Source organism: Leptodactylus fuscus, chromosome 1, assembly GCF_031893055.1.
Source record: "Leptodactylus fuscus isolate aLepFus1 chromosome 1, aLepFus1.hap2, whole genome shotgun sequence".
Classification (NCBI taxonomy): Eukaryota; Metazoa; Chordata; class Amphibia; order Anura; family Leptodactylidae; genus Leptodactylus; species Leptodactylus fuscus.
Window position 1 is genome coordinate 62,995,131 of NC_134265.1, and position 14,548 is coordinate 63,009,678.

Here is a 14,548-nt window from a genome sequence, read left to right on the forward strand (position 1 = left end):
TAAAAAAACAGCCGTCACATGTCTGATTTTTACTGTTGTGTGAATATAGGGTAAAGCTTTCCGTGAACAGATATACAAGCTCCACGTTGCGAGTTGCAGCCAAAATGCTTTGCGGAAAAAACTTTATTTTTTAATTATACCTATAGGGAATGCTAGAGTTTCTGTAAGTATAACTGACAGGCTGTAATTTACGGCTTTAAAAACGTGACGGTTTTAGAATACGCAGTATTTCTGCTGTGGATATTTTCTGCAATGTGTGGATGAGACTAGCCAGAATCCCATTCACTTTGCAGGGACTGTAAACCTGCCTGGTGTTTCCGCTTCGTGGGGCCCCAGACTTGTACTTATTAACTGCTAGGCAAGTCTATTTAGCTGTCGGTACAGCCATTCCTAGCAACTCCCCCCATACACATGCACGTTAGAGCTGACCAAGCATGCATGTATTCTGATTGACACCAGGGGAGTAAGTAACAGCCAGATAACTCGGCTCATCTCGCCTAAGAACAAAAGGATTGGGCATGTTTCCCCTAACTTTCCTCCAGCACATACAGCTGGGAAAATGTTGACATCGGATGATCAATCTTTCTGTCTCTCCATAACACTGAAAAAAAAAGCTGAAACATAAATGTAAGAGGTTGTCTGAAGTTGTGGCAGAGGCAGAGGAAGGTCACTGGTCCGTTATTCCCTCCTCCACACTTGCTGTACCGCCTACATCCTCCTCTGCTGTCTCGTTCCTGGCACTTCAAATCCTGTGCCTGCGTAGTAACGCTCTGTACTGCGTATGCCCGAGTGCCATTTTGGTGTAGCCCGCTATAGAACAGCATACTGAGCAGTATACTGAGTTCTATAGGCAGCTACAAGAAAATGGCGCTTGGGCATGCGCAGTAGCGCTCAAAATGGAGTGTTAATGCGCATGCATGGGATTTGATGTGCCAGGAGCAAGACAACAGAGGATGGTGGTGGTGTGAAGGTAGACCATGTCCATTCTTATTTTTATACATGCTTTATACTGCTTAAGAAATTATATTTTGCAACGTTTATACATTAAGATGGCGCCTGTATCCAGTACCACACCCAGATGCTGACGCACATGATCGTCATGTGGTTTACAAGAAAGACAGTATCATTTCCTGGGAACTCGAAAGCTAAGAGATGTTGAAATTTAAGAGCCAATGACTGATCGCCAGTGTATTCGGATACAAGACGTATATGCTTACAGCCTGCCGTTATCTTATCTTTATTCCTGTATAAAAACTGTAACTTCCTCAATAAACCTCAGTACTGTGTGAGTAGCCACGGCGTCCAGCATGGCCTGAGATTGAAACTGAACCACCTTGTGTCAGAGTCTCTCTTAGCAAGCGCGCACATGCCTGATTGATTTGGAGCAGGTGACTGACCACTGGAAGTGACCCGTATTCTGGCGGAGGTCACTACCTCAACAGTGGTACAGCAATTGTGGAGGAGGAGGGAATAACGGAGCACAAGCCACAGAGGGGGGTTAATGAGGTATGATGCAGGGGGTGCTCGCCGGCCCTGGGGAACGCCCAGGGTGGTCTGTGAGCCCATTAGCATATTGTTTTTACCGATTTTTACTAAAAGCGGTTGGGGGGGGGGGGGGTCTTTGGAAGAACTGGAGACAGCACCTGAATAACCTTTTTAAAGGCTATTCAGGCATATGCTTAGCTCAAAATCCGTTTTCTGAATGACAGAGCCCCAGTTCATATTTATACTGCATAGCTATGCTTAAAATAACACATACCATGTATTCAGGTCCCCGCTCTTTGTTACTTTCATGAGTGCATCAGCCAATCAGGGGTCGACCTCTGATCCTCCATTAGAACATAACATCACTGCTCAGTCACTGAATCGCATTTGTAGAGGCCAAAGCTCAGGAAGACCGGGGGCCCAAACAGAGAATCTCTGCTGGGCTCATGAATGGGGGAGTCTCTGCTGGATCCCCAGATGAATGGATAAGTGCATACTGTTAGTTATTTTAAGCCCCGCTATGTAGTAAAATTGAAACTGGAACATCCCTTTAATACAATCTTTACTGAGCGGATTTTTATATAATGCTGTCATTCACCAATGTGACCATACACACGGCCTTGTGCACTTAGCAAGATATCACCATTTGTCCACCATCTGCTCCTACTTGTGAACATTTTGCAAGTGCAAGACATTTACATAAAGTGCCTTATCTGTATCTTCTATTTTACCACATTCCATTTCAGATAAAGGGGTTGGCCACTTCATTGGTACTGTGTAGGCGGCATAATGACTTATTTGGCCAGATGTCCATACATCAGTAGCCATCTTATGGCCAGTTGCACCATCTGCAAAGGACAGGAGGCCGACTAAGCAGGGGTGGAGTAAAACATGACTTCACTAATCTAGAAAACTTAGCAGAACTTAAAAAAGATGTCATATAATTTTCCATAAAAAGACTAGAGTTCTGATGCCCCACCACCACCAGCTGTTTGAGGAGGTTTCAGCATTCACATGAGCACTGTGCCAAGCACAACGCTGTCCATCGTATAGTGGCTGAGCTTGGTATTACAGAAATGTGACTCAGGAACTTAAGGTCATAGACCATTAGTTGTGCCCTGAGTGCCACTTCAAAAAACAAATGGTCGGCAATCCCCTTTGAGAGTCACTGATATAAAGTACCAATTAAGTATCCAACCGTTTTAATATTAGTAAATTATATGAGACACATCAGATTAGGAAAAATAAATATTCTTCACCTCATTATGTCCATAAAATCATTCCACAGTCTGGCCGGCTTTATCCCTAGAATATCTAGATAATGATACAAGCTCGTATGGGAGGTAATAAAGGTATCTACATATAGAACACCTTGTCATCTTGTTTGGTTTCAGATGTTTGCATAGGAGTTCTTAGTATTTCGTTCTTCATTGGCACAGGCCAGGCTCTCTAGGTTGTTCTCCTAGAATTTGTGACGCGCAGAGCTAAACCAGCAAAGGACCGCACTGCATAGGTGGACACTTTGTGGCAAACTCCAGCATGAGATATATAATTGGAGGCCAAGCGATAAAGTCTTTCTGCCCCAAATGTGTTGAAATGGCCAGGAAGCACCTTGTCTACCAGGCCTCTGTCCACCAAAGCCTTGAGGCGTTCGCAAGATCTGACATACTCAGGAATATTACTGTAAGGAAGCCAGTCTATCATCGATCCATCGTAAGCGACGTCACCGCTGAACAGGATCTTGCGATCTCTATCGTGTAAGCAAATACTGCCTCGTGAGTGTCCTGGCATGTGCATCACTGTCAGCTGTCTGTCACCGAGGCTGATGATGTCACCTGAAAAATATAACAAGTCTTGTTAAAACATGTGATGATGAATACATGAACAGCAGAGCTCAGTATCCAATATGTGTAATGAAATACAGTCCTATGAAAAAGTTTGGGCACCCCTATTAATCTTAATAATTTTTTGTTCTAAATATTTTGGTGTTTGCAACAGCCATTTCAGTTTGATATATCTAATAACTGATGGACACAGTAATATTTCAGGATTGAAATGAGGTTTATTGTACTAACAGAAAATGCGCAATATGCATTAAACCAAAATTTGACCGGTGCAAAAGTATGGGCACCCTTATCATTTTATTGATTTGAATTCCCCTAACTACTTTTTACTGACTTACTGAAGCACAAAATTGGTTTTGTAACCTCAGTGAGCTTTGAACTTCATAGCCAGATGTATCCAATCATAAGAAAAGGTATTTAAGGTGGCCAATTGCAAGTTGATCTCCTATTTGAATCTCCTCTGAAGAGTGGCATCATGGGCTACTCAAAACAACTCTCAAATGATCTGAAAACAAAGATTGTTCAACATAGTTGTTCAGGGGAAGGATACAAAAAGTTGTCTTAGAGATTTAACCTGTCAGTTTCCACTGTGAGGAACATAGTAAGGAAATGGAAGACCACAGGGACAGTTCTTGTTAAGCCCAGAAGTGGCAGGCCAAGAAAAATATCAGAAAGGCAGAGAAGAAGAATGGTGAGAACAGTCAAGGACAATCCACAGACCACCTCCAAAGAGCTGCAGCATCATCTTGCTGCAGATGGTGTCACTGTGCATCGGTCAACTATACAGCGCACTTTGCACAAATAGAAGCTGTATGGGATAGTGATGAGAAAGAAGCCGTTTCTGCACGTACGCCACAAATAGAGTTGCCTGAGGTATGAAAAAGCACATTTGGACAAGGCAGCTTCATTTTGGAAACAAAAATTGAGTTGTTTGGTTATAAAAAAAAGGCGTTATGCATGGCGTCCAAAAAGAAACAGCATTCCAAGAAAAACACATGCTACCCACTGTAAAATTTGGTGGAGGTTCCATCATGCTTTGGGGCTGTGTGGCCAATGCCGGCATCGGGAATCTTGTTAAAGTTGAGGGTCGCATGGATTCCACTCAGTATCAGCAGATTCTTGAGAATAATGTTCAAGAATCAGTGACGAAGTTGAAGTTACGCCGGGGATGGATATTTCAGCAAGACAATGATCCAAAACACCGCTCCAAATCCTCAGGCATTCATGCAGAGGAACAATTACAATGTTCTGGAATGGCCATCCCAGTCCCCAGACCTGAATATCATTGAACATCTGTGGGATGATTTGAAGCGGGCTGTCCATGCTCGGCGACCATCTAACTTAACTGAACTTGAATTGTTTGTCCAAAATACCTTTATCCAGGATCTAGGAACTGATTAAAAGCTACAGGAAGCGACTAGAGGCTGTTATCTTTGCAAAAGGAGGATGTACTAAATATTAATGTCACTTTTCTGTTGAGGTGCCCATACTTTTGCACCGGTCAAATTTTGGTTTAATGCATATTGCGCATTTTCTGTTAGTACAATAAACCTCATTTCAATCCTGAAATATTACTGTGTCCATCAGTTATTAGATATATCAAACTGAAATGGCTGTTGCAAATACCAAAATATTTAGAACTAAAAATGATTAAGATTAATAGGGGTGCCCAAACTTTTTCATAGGACTGTATACATTACTATACATTTATCTCTATGGGGCTGCTAGAGATAGCCGAGTGCTGTACTTGGGTTTTCTTTGGTAGTCCCAGAAAGTCGAACAAAGCGACAGGACCACCATTGTTCTTATCAGTGAAGGTCCAAGCCACACATCCCCTAACCTGTGGACAGATGAGAAGTTTTGTTTATGGAACCTTTAACTCTTTCTCTGCCAAGGATCTCTGGATATTTTGCACCTCTGGTAGTCAGAGCAATTTTCACAGTTTTGAGATGGACAAATAAAACCTAAATTGCAACGTTAAAAAATCATGTTAACCCCCCCCCCCCCCCCATACATATATACTTTCTGAAAGGGGACACCTACAGCATTGTCAAAATGCCACTTGGTACTGTATGCGAACAAGCACCTTTATACAATTTTGGTATTAGTTGCTAAGGGTGAGTTCACACTACGTAAACGGCAGCTTATTCTGAGCATAATACACACGTTCAGAATCAGCGGCGTATAAAGCAGTTCCATTCATTTCTATGGGAGCCAGCATACGAGCGCTCCCCATAGAAATGAATGGGCTGCCTTTTTCACTACGAGCAGTCCCATTGAAGTGAATGGGAAGTGCCGGCGTGTACGGGACGGCATGAGCAGAGCTTGCCGTATACGCCGGCACTTCCCATTCACTTCAATGGGACTGCTCGCAGTGACAGAAGCAGCCCATTCATTTCTATGGGGAGCGCTCGCATGCCGGCTCCCATAGAAATGAATGGGAAGTGTACGGCAGCCCTGCTGTAACGCCGGCGTGTACGGCTGTGATACACGCTGGCGTTACTCCGTGTGAATGCAGCCTATGGGTAAGTTCACATGGGTTTTTTTGGTCAGGATTTTGAAACCGTATTCGCCTCAAAATCCTGACCAAAAAGACGGCTCCCATTGAAATCAATGGGAGCCGGAAAGGTGTTGGCTTGTTCCGGCTCCCGGATAAAGAAGCGAGATGCTCATTCTTCAGGCTCCTCCTGAATTGGGCCTAATCTGGAGCAGAGTGCACAGCTACCCGTTTTTTGGACTGGAACCTGAGGTGGCCTCTGCCTCACATTCCGGTCCAAAAAAAACCCATGTAAACTTACCCTTAGAGCTTCCTTTATATTTCCCATTCCTTTTTAAAGGCACTCCTGATTTTGGCTCAAATATGCAACAAAAAAACAAAGATGCATTTCCGCAACGTGGGGCTTTAGCAAGAGACAGATATCAACCCTGCGGAACAATGCTGAAGCAGAGCCTCAGGAGTCCCCATGAATGAGGCTAATCGGCTAAACCAAGCTGGGGACTTGGCGGCAAGACCAAGCTGGAGGTTTATTTTTTCAGTGACAGATTCTGCCATGTGCCATAAGAAAATACTTATGGTATACTTCTCCATTCTGCTAAATCTACTCTTGGCTCATAAAAATCACAGCAAAATCTGCAATGTGTGGCCTAAGGTAGGGGTCACAAATATTTGGCCCCTGAGGCTGTGGGCTGATTCTGCCCCGGAGTCTGCCTCGCGACAGCACCCTCGGTCGCGGCAGGCACATTTTGGTCCTATTCTGACACAGCTTCCTGCATCAAAATCAGGACCAAAATACGCGGGCCCTAGCCCTGTGTGAACTAGCCCTAAGTCATGGCAGAAAATTGAAGTGAGCTATATCTCAAGTCTATGCCAGTCTCTGAATGGTGCAGATTTCAATTTTGTTGTACAAGACCTCCTATGGTGAGCCGGCTGAAGTCTCTTAATAATTTGGGTACATCTGCTACCTGCTCTCACATTTTAACACTAGTGGGCAATTTATCCCATGTGTGTGAAGCCGTGCTTACATGTAGCAGACCAATAATCACATTCTAATATGGCTTTATGACACAAGCGCGGACTCTGTGTGTGTTGTACAATGACATGTAAGTGGTCCCCAGTGAAGACATTACAAGCACCACTTCCAGGAAACCTTGAGCTCATCCTACAACAGTTACAAGTAATTATGGCTGCTGATCTAATATGCATGGGCGCGCGGAGCACAACATGACATACATAATGGATGATAACACTTCCATCATCTTGAGTGTGAACAAACATTCAGAAGCTATTACATGGGAGATAAGCTACTACTCCCCGAGCATGCGGCACAGTACTTTTATATGTCTGCTACCCACTTAAGAACTGCCTTCTGAGCATAGCACTAAAAGGGGTGATCACCTCAATCTGTATGATGGCAAATCGATCATAACTAGTAAATGCTTCCGCCGTGGAAACCAGAATATGCACAAGATCTGGATGTGCTTTCTACAACCAGATCAATGCAAAGGGTTCATGTTGCACTGTACAAGAACATTATGTCTTATTTCTGTCTACATTCACCTAGATCTAACTCAAATTACAGCAAAAGGAATGGCGAACCAAGTAATACAGAGACATGCCAGGTCCACTAAAGTGGTCGTATCTCATGGGCCACACCATACCATCTCATGGGGCATGCAACGTGGCTGGAAACCATTTCTCTGCAAGGGGCAGAATGAGTGATCAGGTCCTGAGGCCTCTGGAGGGCTGGTGCCAGCCAAACTACCCATCATCTTCAAATATTGAGACACTGGCTGCCAAGAAGAAGCCAGCTCAAGGTTAGGGGTGTGGGTCTCCGCTATAGCAGTGGGTAGCCTATGCTGAAAAGGCAAATAGGTCCCAACCTATATGTGCGGCTGGCACTGCTGCCCCACAAGCAAAAGGATTTTCTTGGCACACTGTGCATGCCAGTTTCTCTTTACCACTTAAGATTAAGAGCAGGATCTGTCACATGACAGACACCAAAGTGTCAATTTGGGGTACTCGGTTGGAACTTTTTTCACGAGAAATACTGCACTAAAGTGAGAGACACACTTTGCACTCTACTTTGACAAGAGTAAGGCCATGGATTCACTATATACCTGATAACACATTGGTGGAGATGGATGAGACCACTCAGAGACCTTCCAATTGGTTGATAGGATCCCAGCAGGGCCACCCCTTGTCACAAGTTTCTAGAAGTACAACCTCAATGCGGAAGAGAAGAGGTCAATGAAAAGAGGTACAGCTGGATTCACATCAGCAGCGTTGTCTCTGCACCTAGTTGGTTTCTGTGATCCGTCGACTAATCATAAAAACTGATTGGAACGGGTCATTCAAAGGGATCCTATCATTAAAACTCAATTTTTTTTCTGCCTACCATGTAGGAATAGCCTTAAGAAAGGCTACTCTTCTCCTACCTTTAGATGTCTTCTCCGCGCCACTGTTCGGTATATAATCCAGTTTTCGTCAGTATGCAAATGAGTTCTCTCGCCGCACTCGGAGCGAGCCCCAGCGCTCAAACAGCACTGGGAGCGTCCCCAATGCTGCGAGAGAACTCTCCAGCGCTGCCTCCATCTTCTTCAGGAACAAGTCTTCTTCGCGTCTTCTTCCGGCAGTGGCTTCAAACTTCTAGGCCTCGGGCAGACGACTGCTCATGCCTTTCGGCCACAAGAAAATGGCCGCTTACAATACTGTGTAAGTTTCTTGTGGCCGGCGGGCATGCGCAGTCGGCTTTGCCCTAGGCCCGAGGCCTAGTAGTTTGAAGCCACTGCCAGAAGAAGACGCAAAGAAGACTCGTTCCTGAAGAAGAGAAAGGCAGCGCTGGAGAGTTCTCTCGCAGCATTGGGGACGCCCCAGTGCTGTTTGAGCGCTGGGGCTCGCTCCCAGTGCGGCGAGAGAACTCATTTGCATACTGACGAAAACCGGATTATATACCGAACGGCGGCATGGAGAAGAAATCTAAAGGTAGGAGAAGAATAGCCTTTCTTAAGGCTACATGGTAGGAAGAAAAAATTGAGTTTTAATGATAGGATCCCTTTAAAAAACACATTGCTTCCAATGGGGTTTTAAGACCATCTCCTGATATACATTTGGAGCATAAGTCGGCATGCAGCCCTTTTGCTCCATCCAAAAAATGATTCACTGTTTTTCTGTACAACAGTGGCTGTGCAGGGGACTGCATTGTAGCCTAATTTTAGTGAATTCGGCCAGATGTGGGTGACTGGAGCAACACTGTGCAGGGAAACTGTAGGAGACACAGCTAAACCAGCACATGAACTTTGTTTCTGCAGTTCCCATCTAGAAATGTGAATACACAAAGAATACCAGGACAGCAAACATCTTACTGCAGAGACCACCCAGAAAGTAATCTAACTTACTGCATTATACAGGCCTGGTGATTACACTACTTCTCAATTTATATCTACTACTCAATGTAGATATATATTTCTATGCACAAAATATTGGTGTACGTCCCTAATAAATCTGGCGCACTTGTAGCTCCTCTTAGCCATGCCCCCTCTCCTAGACACTTTTCAAAATTGTTAAACATGTACAAAAAAAAATAAGGCTAAGGCCCCACGTTGCAAAAGCACAGCTTTTTTTGTTGCAAATTTTGTTGCGGTTTCTTGAGCCAAAGCCAAGAATGGCTACAAAAGGAATGGGACATATGTATATAGGATGTACTTATACTTCTACCTTCTGCTCAATCCACTCCTGGGTCATTCCATATCAAGTGATCCAAATAGGAATATTTTTTTTACCTGACGTCTTTAGATTTTTTTTATTTTTATTTTTTATGAAGTACAACTTAAGTTAATTACAAATAAAAAGTTTTGAATTTTTTTCTTCATCAGTTAATTTTTTATAGACTTCTAAAGTTTTGAAAAAGTGTGAATTTTGGCCTGGTATGGCTTTACATTTTTTAACATATGTTGGGCTAGAATTAAGATAAATAGGTGGGAGAGGCATCAATTTTCACAGAGCGGTAACGGCTTTCATTTGATATGTCACAAGACGATGTTTCTTTATATTTTGTTTTGGAGAAATCAAATTCAAAATTTTGATGCGCAATTGTGAAAAAAACGTATGTTTTAAAATTGTGAAAAAATGCATTTGTGTTACTTGTTTTCTTGCTTATATTTGTACAGGTTTTCAACTTGGGACCAAATTGGGATCAATTTTTTTAATTTTTTTTTTTAAGCCTTGAATCATCTGATTTTATGTTTGTGTGAGCTTCTTCCTTTTTTCTTTTCAAATTACAACTTGCTGAATTCAACATTTATATGCAACAATAAAAAAACATAAAAAACAAATACTGTAAGTGCCAGACAAATACATCTTATCATCAGAACACAACTTGTTCAGCATTTTCAACCTGAATGCATTGAACAAACCGAAAGAAAAAAGCTGCTCATATCCTCAAGTGCGATTTTCTAAATAGTCTCATCCTAATTATATGTTAACAAGAGTACAAGAACCAATATTTATAACACCTATTTCTACATGTAACTATTGTTTTTTATTATATCACTAAACATGTAATTTATTAAGAAAAATAGTCCAGTAGATAAATCCTCATTCTATAAAATATGAACTAATCAAACAATTAATAGGACATTTTTAAACTACTGGCCTTTTATCATCAATTTGTCCTTTCTAGTGAGTGAAATGTAATCTTGTCCATAAGCGCTTACTAGCAATGGCCATTTCCTTTTGCGTCAAAGAGTATGTATGGCCTATCATGGTGTTCGGCTCCACCTGAGTTAATATCTGATTTTTGTTGACTTGTAAAACGTCTGGTTTTCTTGGATACAAAAAGGATGGTGAAGACCAGAAGGATGCAAAAAAGTCAATTTTATGTCTTCATTTTCACAATCTTTGGAGAGTACAGTAGCCAGCCACCAGCGCCGATCATATTCACAGGTCACATAACCAGTTATGTCATCCATTGCCAATCTTGTGCCACCTTCTACCACTTCATGGACTTCACTGTCCACAGGCTGAACAGATCTGAATTCAAGATTTTCGGAATGACACTGTAATAGTTATATTTTAAAATATAATCCCATCGCGATCCCAACTTGAATTTTGGTACAGATGTGGCTAAGAGCATAGCAGGCCCATGTGCATTTTTTTGAAATTTTTAAATAAAACGTTTTTTTCAGAAATGCGTTTTAAAATTTTGCGTTTGCGTTCACATGGGTAAAATATTAACAAAGATACTCTGGTGACATATTTGGTGAAAGCCTGTATAGTTCTGAGTAGAATGGCGTTTATTTTGTTTCTCTATCTTTTTTCTAGCCTAAGTTATGAGGAGAAATGTAAAAGCAGGCAACACAGAAATTCGCACTTTTTCTGAACTTTGAAAATCAATTAAAAATCCAAAAAAAATTCTAGAATTTTTTTTTCTTCACATTTTGCATTCTCTGACACACTATTACCAAATAACAAAATCTCAAAAGAATTAAAAATATAGAGGGAAAAATCATTGGTTCACTTGACATGGAATGACCCTCCTGGCTTTGGCTCAAAAAACCGCAGCAAGATCTGCAACAACAAAAAACTGTGTTTCAGCAACATGGGGCCTCAGCCTAAAACTCATAAATCTAGAACGATCCAGTTATACCAATTTCTGGTGCAATTTAAGCCTAAATTTTGCTTTGTAAATATCTGCCATAGACTTTAAATGAAGTGGGGACACCTCTGTATACAATGGATGGACCTCAGTGAGGCAGTGCTTTCTTGTGTTCTTCAACTTTGGCTTCTGAGAAAAATATGGAGATATCCTTTACATTAAATTGTCAGTTATTCTATATATTATACTATATATACTAACATCATACTTATGGGGGATCACCCTGTAACATAAGTCAACACAATCAACATTCATAGCTTCTGGCTATAAATGGGCCATGGCTTTAAAGTCTACCAATTACTATTAAAGGGGTTGTCCAGGATAACCGGAAATCCCTACACTAATCTAACTCCACCCCCCCTCCTACTTTATAAATAACATAATTAATATTATGTGACCACCCCAGGGATATGGAACTATACATAGTCATTGTGTTACATGACTATGGCCAAAATGTTGAAAAGTTATGCAAGACAGATTCTGGCAGTGAGATACTGAAACTTTGTATCCTGTTCTCTGATGTTATGGGGAATATTGTATTTCTCATAAAATAACAATTCTGGAGAATCCTTTCTTAGAACTCTGCAGTGTGGTGTCCCTCTATTATTCCTTCTGGACTCCTAGAGATCATGAGAACTTTGAAACAGTGACTCCCAGTACCCCATGTGAATTGGGATGTGGTGCCATGTTTAGTTGCAATTCCATTCACTTCTATGGGAATGTCACAAGCCCATAAGCCCCACAGAAGTGACTGTTAGGGTGCATTTGGAGTGTAATTTTTACACGTGTAAAAAATTTACACGTGTATTTTGGAGTGGTTTTTTTTTACATGTGGCGTTTACGGAACGTTTTTGGAGCGTTTACGCGTGTAGAAAAACATGCTCCGTAAACGCTCCGTAAACGCCACATGTAAAAAAACGCTCCAAAATACGCGCGTAAATTTTTTACACGTGTAAAAATTACACTCCATTTTACTCCGTGTGAATGCACCCAAACTATTGGAGCACATGTGCACTACTACTCCATGGACACTGGGGGCACTTTCTTGTGATCACTGAGGGCCTCAGCCAGAGGTGTAACTTAAAACTCCTAGGCCCAGTGCAAAATTGGTAATGGGGCCCCAACCCACCTTCATGGTTATTCATGGGTATCTTTTAACATAGCGGTATATTTTATGTGGCAGTGGGACCTTTGGGTGCTATCGCTGCACCCCTATAATTGTACCCCGTTCCCACTGATTGCAACCCCAGGGATCAGACACTTTTCTCCTATCCTATGGGTGTCTGCAATGCTAAACCTCTGTAAGTTTCCTGCCATCTTTCTGTCCTGGTACTGAGCACCAATGTGCAGCAATTACGCCATGACTCCAGGGCAAGGTCAGACTCGTGTTACGCCAGTGTTAGTGAATCCCCCCGGACCCAGCAGTGCTAATACTGAGGGAGTCCCTGCCTCCACTAATGGGTTAATAGCAGGTAGCTGAGCTCCATGCCTATACAGTGTATAGTATACACAGTGTACAGTGCTCCGTATTTACCGTCCTCCAGGATGTGGGTGGGGGTCACCGCTTGCACCTTGAACTGACTGGCACTCCAGCCGGGGGTCGGGGGCTTCACCACTTCGCTGTCGGACAGCCAGGTGACGGTCTCAAAGTTATCTCCGCGGATGAGCGCGTCCGCCTCGTCCCGGTGCACCGCCACCTGCTCGAACTGGTGCAGGCCACCGGCGTGATCGAAGTGGACATGAGTGGCCACAGCCATGAGCGGCCGGCGCCCGGAGCCGCCTTCCTTGCCGTGTGGGAGCAGCCCAGCAGCGCACAGGTAGTCCGGCAGGCTGCGCAGCCCGAGCCCCGTGTCTATAACCAGGTCCTGGTGGGAGCCGCGCACCAGCCAAATGTTCGCCCGGTTCCCGGACTCATAGAAGCGCTCTTGTATCCAGAAGACGCCGTCGCCCAGGGCCTTGTGTGCGTACCACTCCAGCGCCGCCATGGCGGGACGCTCAGTCCGGACACTCCGGGCACGGCGCCTGTTGCAGTCAGCACCTAGGGCAGCGCCCACAGACTTGTCATCCAAGTGTAGCTTCCGAACGGGCCTCCACCAATAGCAGATGAGTCCTGAGGCGCGTCATTAGTTAGTGGGCCAATGAGGATGAAGTACTAGGGAAAGATTGCCGTGTAGACCCGCCCCTTCTTGTGAGTTTCTTTAAGATCGCTGGTGATCGGGGACTGACCTGAGCTACTTAGCAACTACTGGGGGCGCCTTAAAGGGAATGTCCACCAGTCTAACCATAGACTCAATGCACGTAGAATATTTGTACTTTTACTAATGCTGATGTATAACCTGTATTAGAGCTGTACAATACTGCAGACTTTCAAATGAAATCACCTAGCATTCCTTACTCAAACATGTATGACATTTAGGCTGGGGACACACATGGCATAAACGACAGGATTTGGCCACAGCAGAAACGCCACAGAAAAAAAGCAGCATTTACAGTCCCTGCAAAGTCCCTGATTCTTGTGAACCCAGGAAAATACATGCATCTGATAAGCTGTGATTTCCAAAAACATTGCATTTTTGGAAATCGCAGTATGTAAATTATTGCTATAGAAACGTCGGTGGTTTCCCTATAGGTATAATTGAACAGAAAGTCCAACACCTGGACCCCGAATGGCATTTACTTAACTACAGGACCGAAGTGTCCAATTGTCATCAAAAACTGCACATCTCTTGAAAAACTATCGACTGACCATAATGATGAGGTCAATGACAATAATAATAATAATACATGTTATTTATATAGCACCAAAATATTCCGCAGCCCTGTACAATTTGTAGGGTTCAAGTACAGACAAAAAGATACACTATAAAGAGATAGTCACTTCACACAATGGGACTGAGGGCCCTGCTTGCAGGAGCTTACAATCTATGAGGTAGCATTGCTCATACAATGATCAGACAATTTTGTAATAGAGGTTACTGTCATTACACAAAGATAAAACTGTATGAGCCGTCACCAGTCGTGTCCTTTAAAGTGGACCTTTCTTCTCATACATATGTGGTTTTATAT

At 43.0% G+C, this 14,548-nt stretch overlaps 1 protein-coding gene across 1 annotated transcript; it reads right to left on the minus strand.

Moving 5' to 3' along the window:
- Positions 1–1,716: 1,716 nt before the first annotated feature.
- MBLAC2 (metallo-beta-lactamase domain containing 2) lies at positions 1,717–13,507 on the minus strand. The gene is made up of 2 exons (XM_075262439.1): positions 13,017–13,507; positions 1,717–3,320 (listed from the first exon to the last, which is right to left on the minus strand). Exons 1-2 carry the CDS (start codon positions 13,465–13,467, stop codon positions 2,935–2,937), a joined length of 837 nt encoding a protein of 278 aa, XP_075118540.1. The 5' UTR covers positions 13,468–13,507; the 3' UTR covers positions 1,717–2,934.
- Between the last annotated feature and the right edge of the window lie 1,041 nt (positions 13,508–14,548).